Genomic DNA, 18,989 nt, shown 5'->3' on the forward strand with positions numbered 1-18,989 from the left:
AATTTTTTTTAGAAAAACAGACATATGGAAGAGTGTTTTTGAAATGTGTCAGTTGTTTCATGGTAATACCAATGAAATATTTTCTGCTTTCATTATGAGAAGTAATGAGAAGAGAGTTCAGAATTTTGGTAATGTAGTAGATTGTGGTGGTTGCTTGGGGAAGGCTACAAACATTTTGAGTGGGCTCATGTATCAGCCAATCTTTGTTTGCTGTAGTGGATTCCTTTCCATATCTGCAGGGAACAGAAAGTAAAACTAGGTCTTTAAAAATCACTGAACAGTCACAAGTTAATGTACTCTTGTGTGGTTTTCTTTTGAAAGATCCCTCCCCATGTGAAGGACTTTGCATTTCCTTTGTTGATCTTGATGAGATTTTCTTTGTATGTGAATTGATTCTGGTCACTTTTAAAACATCACCTCCTGAAGGGCAATGGAGCAGCAATTCCCAAATGCCACGAGTCAAGCAGATGAGGCAGAAAACTGGCTTGGCTGAACAGAGATCTTGGAAATAAGGCAGAAAAAGGGAGGTGTGTGCCGAGTGGAAGCAAGGGCAGGTGGCCTGGGAAGAATACAGTGGTGCTGCTTGCCACTTTAGGGAGAAAATTCTTGTGGCCAAAGCTCAGCTGGAGTTGAAGCTGGCCAGAGCTGTGGGGGACAATATAAAGAGTTTTTTAAATACATTAATGGCGATAGGCAGTGTGAAATTAACTGGCCCATTACGGGATGAGGATGATCACTGCAAACAGGGCTGTGGACAAGGGAGAAGAGTTTAATGCGTTCTTTGCCTTTGTCTTCAACAAGGATGATGGACCAAGGGAGGATGGTGAAGAGTCTGAGGGAGAAGCTGTTTGAGAAGAGACTGAGGGGAGACCTCATTGCAGGCACAAGTTCCTCATGAGGGGAAGAGGAGGGGCAGGCACTGATCTCTTCTGTTTGGTGACAGGACCTGAGGGACTGGCCTGAAGCTGTGTCATGGGAGGTTTAGGTTGGATATCAGGAAAAGGTTCTGCCCCCAGAGGGTGGTTGGGCACTGGAACAGGGCAGGGGTCATAGCACCAGCCTGACACAGCTCAAGCAGTGTTTGGAGGGTACACTCAGGCACAGGGTGGGACTCTTGGGGTGCCCTGTGCAGGGCCGGACTCCATGATCCTTGTGGGTCCCTTCCAGCTCATTCTATGATTCTATGATGTATTCAAGAAATTAGCACATAGTTCTGGCTTTACATGGAGAATTCTTTTTGTTCTGGGTGAAATGTAGTTTTCAAATTGAAGTGCAATGACTTTCTGACCACTTGCAGAAATGTGTTTATAACTTGAGCTCTACACCAGTGTTTTCAAGCTGTAGCAGCTGAGATTTTTAAGGACATGGTTAGTATCCTAAATACCTGGGGGGTAGGGAATGCTCTTCCGTGAAGAACAGTCTGTTGGTTTCTATTTTGGTGCAAATCTTTGCATAATCAAAAAATCATTTTGGCAATCTACTCTGAGTTTATCTGTGTGGGCCAAAACCATTAGATAGAGTATCTACTGACTGCTACGCCTTCTTGCAAGAAAAAGAAGGAGCTTCTTAAGTTGCACGGTGTTGACTTAGGAAAAATGAAAATAGCAGGAAATTTTTGCAATGTTTTACAGGGTCCTTGAATGCCTAAATACTCTGAAAGATTCCTTTTCTTCTGTGCTGCTGGAGGTTGTGCGTAGGACACTGTTGTTTGCTGTTCAAGTGTCATAGGTCAACACATGTTTCCTGGTATGCAACTGTTGAAAGTGGGGGGGTTTGCTTGTTTTTTGGTTGTTTTTTTTTTTTTCTAATGTAACCCATACACACATTGTCAAAGCTCATCTATTATTCTTTTAATGTTTGTCCAGTACTGCATAGTTATTTTCAAATTTTCACTTAATTTGTTTGGAGTTTACAGCGAATACTTTTCATATTATTTTTCTTTCTTATGATCTGTTTCATATTTGGGAGACTTAGGAATGTAGGAAACATTGATGCACCAGGAAATGCTGCCTGCAGTAGGGTATTTCTGCTCATCTTGTATCATTTCTCCTGAGACAAATGAATGACTGTGCTAATATTTGTAGGCAGCTTTGCAGTCCTTGCTGCTCAGACAAGACCATCATGTCTGAGATGTTGTCATCGTCGGCGCGTACGCCGTGGTCATCGTCCTGCCGACGTCGGCTGTGTCTCAGAGTTCCAGCCTTCCTGATAAACCAAATTTTAGTTTTACTGTGGCCTGCTAGCTTGAATTTTAGTGTTACTGTGAGTGGATTGCTATTATTATATGTTATTATTTCTCTGCTGAAAGGTTACCAGGCATCTTCTGTTCGTTTAAAGCAAAGGCTTCAAACTTTTTGTGGCATTGTAGGTGTCAGTGTTGAACTACTAATGCATTTTAGACCTTAGGTTTCAGTCTCCTTTCAAACTAGACTGTAGCAGCAGTGGTTTGCTTGGCTGTGGGTAACTTCAGACAGTTTCAGAGTCTTCTAAAGATGTCTTTTGCCAATATATTAATATTTTATTTCAGATGAGGAGAAAAATAAAAGAGCCAAAAGTAGTTCAGTGTTTCACTGAACCAGTGTAGAATTTATTTTTAGTAGTTAAGAAAAATCCCAAACGTTCTCAGGTGATTTTTATGTATCATGAAAGAATAAGTTGTCATTCTTTTAAAAGAACATGCTGTCCTTTTGGATAGCTGTATTGCACAAGTGATGTCCAAGGCAAAAGAGTGGGGTTTTTTTCCTTGTTTTACTTTTTGTTTTTCCTGCAGATGGCTTCCTCTTGGGTGTAATTTGGAATAAAATTCAGTACTGTTAAGTGTTTTGGCTCTTTATTTTATTCTAAGTATGTAAGACATTACAGATGCCTTGAAATATTTCTATTTCCTCTTTATGCTTATGGGACAATGGAAGGGAACCCCCCATGGCTGACTCGTGTTTCTATTTTTATATGTAAGAGTACCACTAACATTCGATTAATTTGGGGAAGCAAACATGTTAGTTATTTAATCTTTTTCAATGAGATTGTGATATTTACAGTGTAATTTTCCATGTATTGATTCCTACTATTCAATAGACTCTTCTATTGTGTAGTAATTATTTGGTAATAATTTGACATGTATAATAATAGCAATAATGTATTTTCCCCATCTCTTGTGCAATTTAGATGATAAAGATGTGGTTTCTATTTCTGCTCCCTGTATTTTATGAGCTGATCTATAATTGTTGATGTTCAGTAATGTTCAGTTTCAAAGAACAGTAAGGGCAGCCCAGGTTCCTTTGGATATAAGGGACTGGAATTATCCCACCAGTAAAGAAGTAAAGAGAAGGCCCTTTCTTGGCATCCTGTCCCTGCAGAGGGCACTTCCATGCAGCTGAAGTGCAGGGCTTATATTTTGTCTGCTCTTTTTAACCTGCTTGGGACAGAGGGGAAATACATGGTTTTTCTGAACAGTAAAGTTACCAGCTTACATTTTTTAATTCTCTTAACATGGCATTGTTTTAATTAATTGTGTAAGTAATTATGCCAGTAAGTGGCATTTATAAGCAGTAAACCCTTTTGCAAGTATAATTTACAAGTATAATTTGACCAATTATTTTGCATTAAATTATGAAGACAAGATAGAATTATCTAATCCCTACCAATCCACTTATAAAATATTTATTTCTTCATATACAATCCTACCCAAAACTTTCCAAGAACTAAATTTAATGGTATGAAATGATATAATGTTTTGGATATGTTGCACACAAGCAATGAAGTTTGCTTTCTTTTTAAAACATTTCAGTTTATTTTTAAAAACTTTTTCCCCCTCTTTTTGGCTTCACGGAGGAGACCATATGTGATACATCAGCTTATTTAGTCTGATCAGAGTCCATTAATTAGCACCACTGATTTGTGATACAATGTCCAGCAATTCTAGTTATTCCAGCTAGTTTCAGTCCTCTCCAGTTTGATAGTGTTCTTGAGATTAGGATGAAACCAGAGCATCTCCTGAGCATAAGGGAGTTGATTACACTGATGATGCTAACATGCCATATGCTACAAAGGAAAACAAACAAGTAAAATAAATCCCTGAAAGCCTCTCAGCTCGATTTGGTAGAAAATTCCATCTCAGCCCTTGATTTGGCATGTAGTTTATAGTCACATAAACAAGACAGGCCAGCCAGACTTCTCTGTAAGTACCTGCCAGCCCCACGAAGTGCTGGATGGCTGCCACTGGCTCTCGCAAAAACTTGGATGTCCAATTAGGTATCCAGGTGGAAATGCTGTCTGAATCTCTGTGCTTGAATGGTTGAAGCTCTGAAGTGTGAGATCTGATTATAGCTGTATAATAATGTAAAGCTTCAAGTGTTACGAGCACGTTCAGCCCCTGGAAGTTTAAGAGCAAGAGGTTTCATGTACAGATTTCCAGGTCCCACATCGGTCTCAACTGACTTGTGCTGACACACATGCACAAAATAATTTCTTCCAAAAGCTGTTCAATTTTACTTGAAGGACTCCAGCTGCAGCTGAGGGGAGCATAATTCTTACCCTGATAACCTGACTCTGTTTTCCATCCCCTTCACTGACTAGAGTATGTGATCTTATTTTGGGATTTGAATTTTTATGGGAATGAATTCTGAACACTTACCTGAAATCCTCTTACTAGCAAACACCTTATCTACAAATAACCACTCTATAATGTGTTTCTCAACTCTCTGCAGTGACTCCAAAAGCTGAGCTCTTTTGAACTCATGGTATGACACTTGTTTTCCAGCATGAGTGTTGGGGCTTTTTTTGTCTTACTTGGAAAACTCTCTTTTGTATTCTCTACACCATGTTCCAAAGTGATTTTTTTGGCAGTTCTGTGTCTGCCCAGTTAGGACACATGGGACAGGATGAGGCTCTTTAGCTGGGAGCAGGGCTGGGTATTAGATAATGCTTCTTCAGTAGAGGTGACTTCACTGATGTGTGTCTCTGGTAACACAGATGGGTTATCTTTTCTGGTCCCTCAGCAGGCTTGTCTTTAATCTACGGAATGTGTTCTTAAAATATAATTGCCACAAAGCATCAAATCACTTTTAAGAAAGAAAAAAATACATCCAGGTATACTTACGTGGTTATGACTGTATTTATTAGCTGCAATGTACTGCTATTACCCTACCCCCAAAAAACCATTTTAATGCTTTGTTTTTTACAGAAATGTATCAGTCATTGTTCTGTTTGTATCTTGATTTTGGCTCTGATACAGCTTTAACTTACCTTCTGTTAATTTCCCTGAGTTATCTGTTGTGCTGAACTAGTCAGTAATTTCCTATGGACATTCTTTTTTACCTTCTTAAAGCATAAAAATTATGTGTTTGGTGTCTGGGCCTCTGGGAATTCCTCCTTTCGGAATACTGAGTTTAGTGGTGAAGAACTCCTCAGCTCTTTTCTGCTGCATGCAAGTTACTTGAAAACACTGACTTTTATCAGAGGTGCTCACATTCTCGCTTCTAATTTTTTTTTTTTTAAATTATTATTATTATTATTCCAGTAACATCTTTCAACAGAAATCTGCCCCCCATAAAAACTGGTGATGCTCTGTTTTAATTGCCATGTGGTGGAGAACAGAGAGCATGCAAGCTGTGGTGATTGTACAGAACTGCAGTTTAGCATGTCATCCAAACATGGGGTACACTGCAGAGCTGCCAGAAGGGAGGAAAAGTGGCTACCATGAATAGATAGGAGCTTAGCAGCACAAACTTCCTCAGCACCAAACCTCTCTCAAGCTTCATTCTGATGAGTTTTGGACTCTTGTAGTGCAGAGACTGCTAAATTCAGCAAGCCTACCTGGAGGAAATAGTCTCTTGCTCCAAGTAGCTGTTTCCTGGCATGCCAGCTGTGCACATGGAAGCATCTGCAGTGGCACAAAGCCTTTTTGTTTACAGTGAGGCTTTTGGCAGACACGCTCTCTTACCACAGCCGTGAGAGATATCCTGTAGTGCAGGCCAGCACTAGCGCCCATTGGTTATACGACAATATATAATACAGGCCCCAGTGTTGTGGGAAGAGAGGACAAGTGTTTCTCATGTTGTTGATCCCAGTTTTCTGCACAGGAAACTGAAACTCAGTGGAAAGCACCAAACTTTTCAGCTGTCTTTTCATGTTATGTATTTCGCTGTGTTCCTGGTGAGAATGCTGACAGGAAATATGTTCCATATTTTTCTTAATTAGTTCTGTGGAAATGTAGAATTCAGTAGTAGCAGCCAGTGTACAGAGCTTCATTGGTGGGATATGTTCATGCTGCAATCCAGTTGTTTGGTATTTTTTATTTTAGCTCCCAGCCTAGTCTTTCACTTATGTAAATGTTTCTTTGTGAGAGTTTTAGTCACATTTAATTTTTCTATGTTTATGTACTTGCTCTTCTGTTTCCTTGTAGAAACTCACACCTGCAAAAGGGGAAATCAATTGTGACCTTAAGTGGGAAACAATAATATGACTCATATAAGAAGTATTGTTAAATTCCCAAAATTAACAGACCAGCAATGTACTGCCCTTTCTATAGTTTCCTTTGTTTATTTTTAATTTAACTTCTCCTAGCTGAGTCAAGCTTTTGGTACAGGAAGCTTGTCTGTCCTTTGCATCTCTGTGGATCTGAGGCTGGAGGTGAGCAGGCAGTGCCAGGCTGGGAATGGCTGCATGTCACAAGGTGGAGGTTTTGGGATGCGAGCTGGGAGCGCTCTCCCTTCACACCTTCCACCACTGACATGGCTACAGGGCTCCTGCTGGGCTGGGCAAGTGCCAAACCATTCCCCACTTGCATTGTGAAGGGATATATTTCAAAAAGAAATTGGTTATCGCTTTGAACTGAGCACTTTTTTTTTTCCAGGGATTTTTAGGCATGTATTACCCTTTTTGTGGTTTGGTCCACAAGTGTATGTTCCAGTTGAATTTCTGGTATTTTAAGAGCAAATTCTGACATCAAATTAATTTGCCTGTTTCAAGACTTCCTGCTCTGTAGTCCGTCATCTTGAGGCTGTTGGCATCTCTCTTGAATCTCTTAAGTCAATTTTGCTGCAGCAATCCCAGGTTTCTCAGTCACTGGGCCTCTGTCAGGTCACATCAATGTTCTTTCCAGCGTACACTGCATTGCCACGTGCTTCCACACACTGCCCCCAACACCCAGGTGCTTTTTTCTGAGTGTTGAGACTTGAACCCATCTCTGGTGTATATATTCTAAGGAGTTACAGGATGATGGATAGAAAAATCCAAACATATCTTAGCACAAGGCTGCTCGTGCTTTTTTTACGATTGCTGGAGAGCAACAGACAATCTCCAAACTACAGTGTGGTATTAACAGTGTGGTTTAATATCTGATTGTGCAGGTGTGAATTATAAAAATGAGGTAATGAGGACTTTGTGTATTATGGTAGTATTTTATAGAACGTTGACCTGAGTTGTCTGGAGTAGTATTAATCATTAACATAAATCAAAATTTATGTTTGTGTAAATAGCTTACTGTGTGCCAGCTGGAATTGTTGAGCGATGCGTGTTAATTACCCTGCTATATTTTTATTTTTTTTTTGGACATTCAACCAGTGCAATAATTGTACATGCTGTATGTATTTTAAAGTTAGTTTATAGTTTATCTAGTAAATTAGTTGGGCAGTCACTGAAGACTGGGAAACATTTATGGCTGCTGTTGTAGCACAATGCTACTACTGCCAAAAGAGACAAAGAAAAAAGGAGAGAGAAGAGGAAAAAGAGTGCATCAGGCAAATTTAATATTTCATGCTTCACTGATAATTGTGTATGAAATGCTCAATTATGTTTTTAAATGAAAACTGTATTGCTAGGCTTGTCTACCTCAGATGACTACAGATCTTTTAAAAGGTCAGGGGTCATTAAAATTAGGAATAAAACCAAGCTCCTAAACAAAAAAGCAAGCAAAAACCCCTTCCCAAATGAATTCATTCTATTGTAGCATCACAGTGCATTTTCAAAGCCACTCCTGAAAAATGGTTGTTGAAAAGGTTAAGAGGAGCACAGATGCTTCATCTACTGCATGATGAAAATTAAAACACAAGCATTTAATACAAGGAATAATTTTCTTTGATAGCATTATCCTTTTATAGTTCTTTAAGTATTCTAAATATCAGAAATTCTCCTTCCATGCTGTCCTTTTGGCTATAACAAAACACAGTGCATCACTAGAACTGTATTCACTAACCTGTGACTGAAGTATAAATTGCTAAGGTCATGTCTTACTTGGATTTATTGCTGCATTGTAATTGTCTTTTCTGCTTTGATGATGATGTTGAACAAGTAATTTCCAGACTTCTCTTATTCCTTTGACCAGTTGGTACCATTGGCAGCAATTCTTGCTGACCAGCAAGGATTGCTTTGTAAAAGAAATTCTGAAGGCAGGCCCTGTGTTCCTGAAGTTCAGTTGCAAGACCCAAGTTTAAATTTATTACTTCTTAATTCTTTGATGGAGTTTAAAATGTATGTTTTTTAAATATAAAAGTACCTAAAATTCTCTGTTGTAAATTCTCTGTATGTGATTCAAGACACCAAATGCATGGAAATTTGGTTGCCACACTGATGCACATCTGAGAATTCCTGGTTGTTGCCCACAGCTATCTTGCTCACTTTACCTGAGGCAGCCCAGAGCTCAGTGTTGGGTTTTACTGTGGGTGGGTGTGGTAAGAAGAGATTTCTGGATCCAAGGGTCTCAGAATTTTGAAATTTCTGTAAGATTATCTTGATAACACTTGGCTGAAAACAACAGGATGGACCACTGTTTAAACAGGCTAAAAAAATAAAAAATGATTTGCACAAGCCCGCCAATCCCACATTCTTACTAAACTTCATTAGAATAGAGATGTTGGAAGTTTTGTGAAGAAAACCCCATTCAGTGTCATTATTGATATTTCTGAAATAAAGGCATTAGCTTGCAGTACTTATAAATCACCATTTCTGTAGTCTAGCCTGGTTTTGTTCAGAAATGGTCAGATGAGTATTTGACAGAGTTTTGTTGTTGTTGTTGTTGTTTTAAATAAGCCACTGGAATGGTGATACTATGTGTTCTGAAAACACAAGAAGAAACTGTTTTCCCAGTGGGTGTAGTTTTCTTTAGAAAAGCCAGTTCAATTGGGTTTTTTTTCAGAAGATAAACTAGGAGTACAATTGCTGCACAAATGCTATTTACAAATTTGAGTTTTCATTACAGCAGCTCATTGAGGAAAGGTGTTTATAATTACAGCGTTAGGAGGTTTTAAAAAGACAAAGCAATGAACTTGAAACTGATTTTTTTTGTCCAAGTGCGTGTGTAGATGTGCACCCAGGATTATCTATTTACTGGTGTGTGGGGGAGATTAACCATGAATTTCAGAAAAAGACTCCTCTGTCTTTGACTTTAGAGGATGAATTTACTGGTTTTAATTGAGATGTTCCCACATATTTTAAGATTTCTTGCTTAAACTTTGCTGCAGGGTCTCTGTGACAAACTTGAGCATCTGGTTACTGAGGAGCACTTTAATCTGCAGCTCCAATTAGAGAATACCTCGTCTGTCACTTGTGGAGGATTAGTGCCATTGAGAGATCTTTCAGCAACTTTCAACCTCAGGGAGCTCAAGAATGTGGTTGAGGATCTTTCCTCCGAGGGGAAGTGTTTCTTAGTGTCTGTTTTGACATGGTTTTAAGCATTTGAGTGAGGAGCTGAGGTGGAAATGTCCTCAATACCTGGGCAGAGTCTGTCCCAGGCAAAGAGAGAAGGATTATTCACCTATAATGTATATAATTCACAGGCAGCGCAGTTCACAGGTGCCACAAGGTGATTATGTAAAGGTTCCTCTTGGAGAACACTGCATTTCAGTTCATTCCAAGGTAGAAATTTAAAAAAGGTCTTGATTTTCTATTTCTTTAGAGCTTTAGGATTAAAAGCTACTGTTTTCTTTGTGTAATTGTTTCCAGTTGATCACCAGAATATTCTGCAACACTGGAAATGGGTTTTTACCTGGAAATAATTTGGAGTGTACTTTATGTGCCCTGGTTTTATTTTAGACCAGGATAAGGATAAATACATGGTTTCTTAGATACAAGATATTGAAAGGCAGGAGGCTGTTACAAAATTCAGTCTATATTTTGTGTTCTGTTTACATTCAGAAATATCCAAAAGCTCCAAGCGTTTCTTCATATTTACAGCTTCATAACATTGTTTTTTTTATCGTGCCAGTGAACATTGTAATTGTTTTGTTTTAAGTAGAGGTATGCATCTGAGAAAGAAAATTCCCTTTGCCAAAATTCCATACATAAATGAATGGAGAAGTGGTGAAATACTCAGCAGCTGGTGCTAGGTCATGCAAGTCCAGATGGAACAAACTTCCTTCACACAATGTCCAGAACATGGTTCTTTATTTTTAGGGAGGTTTGCAGGAAAGATGATGATGACACATGTTAAAAACAAAGCACATTTACTTGACTAGTACAAGCCTACAGAAGCAGGCTTAATAAAATGAGTCTTTGTGCCCAGAGCCATTCAAGGGAGAAGTCAATGTTTGGTGAAAGAGTTGAACTAGAAAGGAAGGTATCTCTGTCAGATGTTATAAACTTTAAAATAATTATAATTTTGGGATCTTTTAACTCAAGTGTTGTCAATGGAGTTCAAGTATTTTCTATGTTATGTGCATCCTAGATAGCTTTGGATTTTATTTGACAAGGAACAAGTGCACAACTATATTTTGAAGAAAAAAGTACAGTGTGAGAATATATCTTAAATATATTTTTTACTCAAGTAAATTACTCAAGTGCAGGATTCTCTAATGGTACATCACAGACCTTGTATTGTTTTGTGTAAACCCTTCACAAAATGCGTTCAAAGGATGATTTGCAAAGAATGTTTCATGTTGTAAACTTTCTGAACAAGCTTTTTCCCCTTTCTACCTCGGTCATGCCATCAGAGGTGGTGGATTTCTGATGGAAAGCTGGCCAGATCATTGATACAGAAAACAATGTAAAGTGCAGAGAGAGCAGTCTGTGGCTACACAGACCCAACTAGAATATTGATTTGAGTTTTTGTTGTGGACTTGGTTGTGCTTGGGCTGCAAGCACAGAAGAAAATGATGAATTTCTAAAGTCCAGTTCAGCAGCTGGGTCATTTCTGATCAAATTTCTGAGACATGGGTATTACAGTTTTGCCATGGTAAGGTTAGAAAGGATTAAAATTCATCTTTAATGAAACTTGAACACTTTATAATTACTGTTCATTATCATGATAATATTTAATCTTCATATTCACAGTAACCAGCAAGCCTCCTTCCTAGAAATTCTAAATCCTCCAGTGTTTTAATAGAAATTGAGACAATTTCAACATTTTCTTCAATTTTGCAACAGACTTTAAAGTGTTCCTTGGGGAAGTTGTCATGACCTCAAACCACTGGGTGATCAAGCCCATCTTTGGATACACTCCAGCATCTCAATGTCCTTTTTCAAGTGAGGGCACTCAGGAGGATTTACTCCATGACCTGTCCCTCCCCATTCAGGATATCCTAGGATTCTGGACACCAAAACTGTATACAGTATATCTAGGGAATATGCTGATTTATGCAAACAATTTATTTTAATAGAGATGGATGAGGCAGGCATTAGCACTACAGCTGTGGCTCTAGGTTAGAGAGTGGGAACAAATCTATGAATCAAGAAAAGATGATGTGTTTAGCTTATAAAAATCAGAAGAAAGAAATGTCACTTTTAAACATTGATCAATCATGTCTAGACTTTAGCAAGAAGGCTTGTAGTGATGACATACTAATATTTTGAGGGCAAAAAACCCAGTTACACTGGTTTAAAACACCATGCGTCATTTAAAAATCTGTCTGGTTTCTTGTTTAGTCTGAAAGCATTTGTGGGAAAAATTAAGAGAAAGTCCTTTGCTTCAGTGGGCACCTGCAGTTACAAACAATGCATAAAGTGTAATTTCAGCACCTCCAGTATAAGATGTGTTGTATATTCTCCAGTGAAATTTATGCATATCTGCAGCAAATTTTAGCAGGCAATGACTTGTAACATGGAGTCTGTTTGAAGCACTCACTCAGCATTAGGATCTTATTCTTATAAATTGTAAGTTTGACAATCTATTTCATTCTTATTTTCACTGCCTTTGACAGAAGTTGTAGTCTGATTCCAAGAATTCTGGCAAATAAATGAAACAATATGAAAGCGTGTTGGTTCTTAAACTTCTGGGGTTTTTCTTGTTTGCTGGAGAAGCCACATGACCTTTGGATTATATTCACAGTGGTGTTTTTGTCTGTTTTGGTAAAGCATCTGGTTTGGTAAGGAAACATTTTTCTGTTCTTAGTAGCCAGAGAGTGCTGGTAATTGTGCTGGAGGGTAACTTGCATTTATACTAATTTGGAAAGTTCTTCCCAATGTTGCTCACATTTCAAATATTGCACTAATATTTATTACCTTATTTTAAGGAAACTGTGAAACAGTCATTGTTTAATCTCTTGGAGGAGCCTGTTGTCTTTATCCTCAATCTCTTTATTTATAAATTCCTTCTAGTTTATTTGAAAACACAGACTCTGTGTAGCCAGTGGATGTACTCTACTACAGCTGTTTTCCTCAGCAATCACTAATTGTTGTTTTCTAGTAAAAACTTAAATCTAGAAAGCATGTTTTATACACAAGATCTCCTTGAAACTGGGGAGAATTCTCACCTGTGACGTGAGTAGGTTTTAGACTTGCACAGATGGAGAAATTGCTATTGTCAGCAGCCTGCCCAGATCCAGAGTCTCCTCTGGTAGCTAAAATTTAGCTGTTGGGTTTCCCTTTGCATTTCCCAGTCTACAGGGCAGATGTTGGTATAAATTTTAGGCAGCAGACCTGCTAATAATGCATTTTTACAATAAAAAGAATTGTTTTTAAACAATACCAAAGTGTTTCTTTGCCTTTAGTAGGGAATAGGGTTTGGAATGGGCAGTGTGGTGCTTTGTCCAGGAATTCCAGACTCTCAAAAATCTGGGAGATTGTTGTTTCCAGGTGTGGGATGGGGCATCACTTGTAAAGCTGAAAGGCAGTGGCAGCAGCAAGGAGTTCCTGTCAGAACTGGACTTGGCAGATCTGAAGGAGTTTTAAGATGGTAAACTTGAGAGTTTGGACCTTAGGAAGCCTGAGCTGCATGAACAGCCTTAATTTGACCTACCTTCTATGAATAATTTGGTTTTAATGGCATATCGTGGAAAGGTTTTATTTATTATTCGGCTCTTGCTGCATTCTTTGCATTTTGGTTCATATTTGTTGAGCAAAGAGCAAGTCACAGTTTTGGGGGTTATCTTGTTGAACTGTGGATTCCAGGCTTCATTTGTTCACAGACACCCTTCAGACTCTGCAATTCAAAGAGAGCTCTTAATGATTTTTTTATTGTCAAACTTTTTAATGATGTTTTTGTTATAATGTCTGTATATATTGATCATATTACTTTATCTTTATAGCAGTCCTGCAAGATTAATAGCAGTATCTTCTTATTTTTAACTGACATGGGATGAAAAACAAAAGGAGATTAGGCCAGTATTATCAAAACCATTGACTAATACTGGATGCTTAACTTGGAATGACGAGGATGTCTTTTCACAGAGTGCTTTTTGATGTTCAGAGCAGTTATTCTCAGATGTAGAAGGGAGTGCTTAGCACTTCTAAGGATACAGACTCACAAGTGTTGAGCTGACTATCTAGAATTTGAAGAATGTAACATGAGAAAACTTTGGTTTTAAAGATTTTCCCAGGATCATAAAAGAAACTGTATATCAGTGGCAGAGTTTTAACTGCTGTTCACCTAAGACTACCCAGCTTTTATTGTAGAGGTTCTGAAGATGAATCTGTAGAAAATGTTTGTTTACAACTTACTCTTTGTACTCCTTTAGCATCTGTCTAGAGGAATGAAGCAATTCTGGAAACTTGAGATTTTAACCTATCTGTTTGGTTCCTTTGGTATCTGCATTGTTTAACAATTCTAGGAATTTATTGTGGGTTTTTTATCATTGTTATTACTTTTAATACATATAAGGGTTATTGCTTTTTTTGTCTAAATTCTAGGTTTATAATTTTGCTCTTAAAAATGTACTTGTGATTTTTTAGTGGATGTGACTTTAGCCTTCAAAAAAAGAAAGAAGAGGTACAATATTCCATAAAAGCCATCTCAGGTATCTTCAGCAAACTGATCGTTGAATTTCAGCACACTTTTCCATTGGACAGTATTCATTTAAAAAGGAAAAAAGCCCTCACCATTTCCACTTTGCTGTTGAGCTGTAGTTCCCTGTTCATACTGCATGTAAAATTTCAAATGTTTACAATGAAGTTCACAGAAGTAATCACTAAATAGGTGAAAAATACTGTTCTTTAATATTCTTTTTAGGAGTGAATATTGAACAATTTTGCAAGTAGATGCAAGCGATATATATCTATGTTTGATTAGATAAATTATTGGTGAAATAAGTGAAGAAATTAAAAATGTAGAGGTATTTTAAGACACAAGAATTTTAGCTTCAGATTCTAACCTTTTATCCAAATGAAATCTGCTTCATGTGTCAATTTATTCCTGTTATTTCCTGTTCAACACTGCAAAGATGCTCTTGAATACTGACTGTATTTAGAGGAATACATTTTCTTTTCACAGTGTTTATTCTCTCCCTTGATGTTTATAGAGCTAAATTTATCTCAGTCTTACCAAGTTCAAGTCATATTAGGTTTTCCCCCATTTTCTTCAAATTTTGCAACCCTGCAGACGGTCACTTTAAACAAAGTGATCCTTGATAATGTTGAAATATTTTTCATATTTCTGAAAACAGTTGGTGTCACTGCTTACCTGTGTCTGTCTGTTTGCTCCCTTAGTTTTGCCAGCCTGGAGGATGGCAGCTTTCAAAAGAGAGAAAACAGCCAACGTTCTTCGTGGTGGTTTTGACTGACATAGACTCAGAGAGGCATTACTGCTCCTGCTTAACTTTCTATGAAGCAGAGATTAACCTGCAGGTAAGAGATTTACAGTAAGAAACAAAAATGCAGGAAGAAGTGCCTTCAACAAATGGATCAGTGTCATAAAGGGCAATTTTGCTGTTCCTGCTAAGGGTGCATTTTTCTCTCCTTTTCTGGATACAGAAATCCATGTATTTTTGCAAAAGGTGAACTTGATGCACTTTTTTGTGTGTTTGAAGTTTTCATCTGCTTTGAAACAAAAAAACAACAACAACGACAAAACACCAGTCAAAAACACATCATAGAATTTCTTTTTCTCCTCCACATTTTTCTTTACAGATGGGATAAGCAATATGGTGTTTCTTTCATTTCCTTTTGTGTTTGACATAGCATGGATGAGTCTCAGCCTTATTCTAGGAAAAGGTTTATTAACTTCTGCTCCCTCTGCTGGCCTGCTCTGTCAGAGCAAATGTGCACAAGGATGCTGTAGTATACATCCATATTTCTGTAAGTGCATTTATTGGCAAGATTTTAAAAGCTGATGGAATAATTATTCAGTTTTTAGTTAGGTCAGATTTGAGGTGTCAGCTACTTGGCACTGTTCGTTTTTAATTTTTGGCAACCTCAATCTTTCAAAAATAGGAAATTTGTTTCCCATTTGATGTAAAGTGCTTCACAGAATATCTGCTGTGACTTAATACTTGAAATCTTTAGAATCCAGAACCTAGGGAAAACCTAATCCAATCTGTAATTGCAGACTGCCATTGCTATGTTTTGAAATACCTTCTTTCCTACATGAAAATTAAAAAAATAAGTCAAACCTTGGCACTATAATGGAATTAGTTAACTAAATAGCTGAGTAAAGTAATTTCGTGTTCTTCTAGTGAAGAACTGTATCATTATTGATTATTTTAAGAAAATGTTTTTAATACTTCAAGAGTACTCTGTTCATTTAATACTGGAGTTGAAAGGTTACCCTGTTTCTGGAATAATTGAAAGATGTGTTGTAGTAATAATAATAATAATGGTGTGGTTTTTTCTGGGCACAGTTGGAAGCCAGAGAATAATGGTCATTCTCATTTCATTAGTGCTACAGTTTAGTTGGATGTTTTTGTGGACTTTTAGAAGAATTTGAAAGCAGAAATGTACCCCAATATTACATATATTTTATTCTTAAAGTTCAGTACTGATCAACTGACAGATTCCTCTTAAAAATTTCATGTCTGTCACATTTCCCTTATTTTATAAGTAAAGAGTGAAATATATTACAGTAATTCTTTCCCAGCTGATAAAAATTTACAATGGCTGAATCTTCTTCCATTCTATGTATTTCATAACATAAACTAAATTTAGCAAACTTGTTATTTATCCTGTGGTTTCTAGCAGCTGCTTTTGATTCCCTATGCACATCTTTGAAGTAATGCTCATCACAAAACATCCAGTATTAACTACAAGGGTTTTTTTCTTATATTGCCTAAATATTAATACAAAATAACCCATAGTAAAAAACAATAAAAAACTGAGTGCAGCAGGATGTTGGTTCTCATAATGCCATTCCTGGCTGTGTTGTAAAGAATGCATATTTTTCAGATGAACTTGCTGTGGTGAAATTTATTCTATGACTGCATTGTTTATAGCCAAACTTCCTGTTTCTTTCTGAAACCCAAAGAGAATAATTGAATGTGCCCTGTTACATGGTCACTGGACAAGAATTCAGCACATGTACAATCTGTAATGAAACCTAAGCTCATGGAGCAGTGGGCTATGACAGTAACACTGATTTAATCATTCAGATGCATGCTTAATTAAACAATCTATGAAATGTAGTGCCCAGGACTTGAAATGAAACCTAGACAGTACTTTGCACACTGTTCAATTTTTCCTTAAATTAATGATTTAACTTACTGAGGCAAAAGGAAGATTAAATTTCAAAAATAACCCCACAAAACCACATCTTTCCCAGTAGCCTTCACCAGGTAAACCTTGCTGATACGTGAGACTGGTTGGAATTCAGCCAGAGCAGCAGATGAGATGTTTGTCCTGGCAGAATCATCTTCATAAAAAATAAAAAATTGAATCAACCACTTGGAAGTTTCTGTGGTTAATTAGACTGGGAATTGAAAACAAACTCATCTCTCAGTCTATGAATGCTACAAGAGAGCCATCAAACCTTTTTGGGGCCTTCTGCATAATAATACAAACCCTTTAGACACAGTTGAGTCTGAGACGACTCAAGAGAAGACTCAAGTCAAGAAGACTGCTGTTGTTTTGGTTCTGTTGTTTTGGTTCCCTTCAGATCTTCTTCACTTGTTTGTTACAGGATAATTTGTAAATAAGTGCTACCAGAAGTGTCAGGAGTTTGTACTCAGATGGACTACGTAAGTGGTGCCATGATAATCTAGGGTGCAAGATTAATATAGCAGCTGTAAAAACTACACAGTCTGCAGGAAAAAAGTATCCTCCCTGCTATCTCTGAAAGTCCTGGATTCAGTTTAGTCTCTTGGCAGTTGCATGTCATAAGTTTTCCAGAGGAAGGCATAAGCTCTAGTAATCAATCAGCTGATGGCCTATTTTCAACTTCTTATCCCTGGACAGAAAATAGAATGCTGTTTTCTTTGGTGGCATCTGTGAATCATCCTTTGCATTTTTGAAGTTCTGACTAACCCAGAATTTATTACCTGCGTGGGTGCTGGTCAGTTTGATTAGCAATCAGCTCTCAAAATGGTGTGATATAAAAAACGATTGTTGTTAACTTTAATCTGATTAATATTCCATATCTGTAGGTACAAGTAAGATGAACACACTCCATTAAGTAGGGGAATGGAACTCACTTGATGCTGTGTGATTTCAGGTGATACAGCTTTGCCATGGAGTCCTTCATGAATTGTTCTGGTTTAGGATGCTAGTCTCACTCGTTTGTCCCAGTAACATCTGCTAAAGCTGAACAAGGATATGTTCCTCGTCCAGGTTTAAAATGAAGCATTAGAAAGTTTGAGTTTAACAGCAGAATAAATTGGATTGTGGGTACACACTACTAGAGGGCAGTTCAATTCACAGTGATAAAGCTGCTGTCATTTAGAGGCATCCTGGGTATGTTGCAGAGCAGTTCTGTGTGCAAGGTTTCTCTCCCACCTCAAGTTCCTACATGAGTGTAAACAAATCTGAGATACTGCACTGGTTTCTCCTTCCAGCTTCTCGTGTTTCCAGCACATGCTTGGCTTTAGCCAGGTTTCTGTCTGGCTTAAGGTGCTTTTTAGATACTCTTTTTAGATACCCTACTTTTTAGATACTCTAGCAAACAGAGATGGGTGCCTCATTCGCTTCCATGTATCTGCAGGAATTAGGAGAGTAAATCAAAACATCTCTAGTTCCCTTCCTCTCGCAGTGCCTTGAAAGTTGGTTGGGGGGCTTGGGAGGATGTGGAGGTGTGTGATGTTCCCATTGCTGTATTTTGATTGCTTCTGTGGACCTCAAACCTCACAGGTTTGAAATCCACTTGAAATATCATTGATTAGGAAAAAATCAATGTTTGATTAAAAAATAGGTTTGTACTGTCAACCAAAAAAGAAAAAGTGTACTTAGTTTATTTTTCTGGCAGCTGAAGCCAGAAGCTGTTGAGCAGCCAAAGGATGTTCAGAAGAACCATAACTTACATCTACAGAATTCGCCCATAAAACTCAGTTTCTCTATGCTTGTAGCTTTATTAGTCATCAAAAAAAACCCAAACAGTATACATTTGTATACATATAGATGCATACATTAATCTGTTTAGTTCTGTGTGGTGTACACAGTTTGCTAAAATGAGGTTCTTATTTCTAACAGCGATTTCTGCATGTTACCACTTAGCAGACAAGGACTTGATTTAATACTTTTGACTCAGCAGATACTTCTGGTGACCTCAGCTGTGCTTCTTACCAGTTACGCAGTTAGAATTTATATTAACAATGTTTGGAAGAGCACCACAGATAGAATCTTTTTTAAAAAATGTTGACTCAGATAATTTAGGAACATAATGGTCAATTTGTACATTGCTTTGCACTTGGAAAGAAATTTGC

General features: G+C 37.6%; 1 protein-coding gene across 6 annotated transcripts in view; it reads left to right on the plus strand.

Moving 5' to 3' along the window:
- SBF2 (SET binding factor 2) overlaps nucleotides 1-18,989 on the plus strand; it is a 232,333-nt gene that overhangs the window by 85,425 nt on the left and 127,919 nt on the right. For all 6 annotated transcript variants that reach the window (XM_058858387.1, XM_058858401.1, XM_058858419.1 and 3 more), the window contains exon 3: nucleotides 14,854-14,991. In XM_058858387.1, the coding sequence (XP_058714370.1) occupies nucleotides 14,854-14,991 (138 nt within the window). The remainder of the gene's footprint in view (nucleotides 1-14,853; nucleotides 14,992-18,989) is intronic.

Source organism: Poecile atricapillus, chromosome 1 (assembly GCF_030490865.1).
Source record: "Poecile atricapillus isolate bPoeAtr1 chromosome 1, bPoeAtr1.hap1, whole genome shotgun sequence".
NCBI lineage: Eukaryota > Metazoa > Chordata > Aves > Passeriformes > Paridae > Poecile > Poecile atricapillus.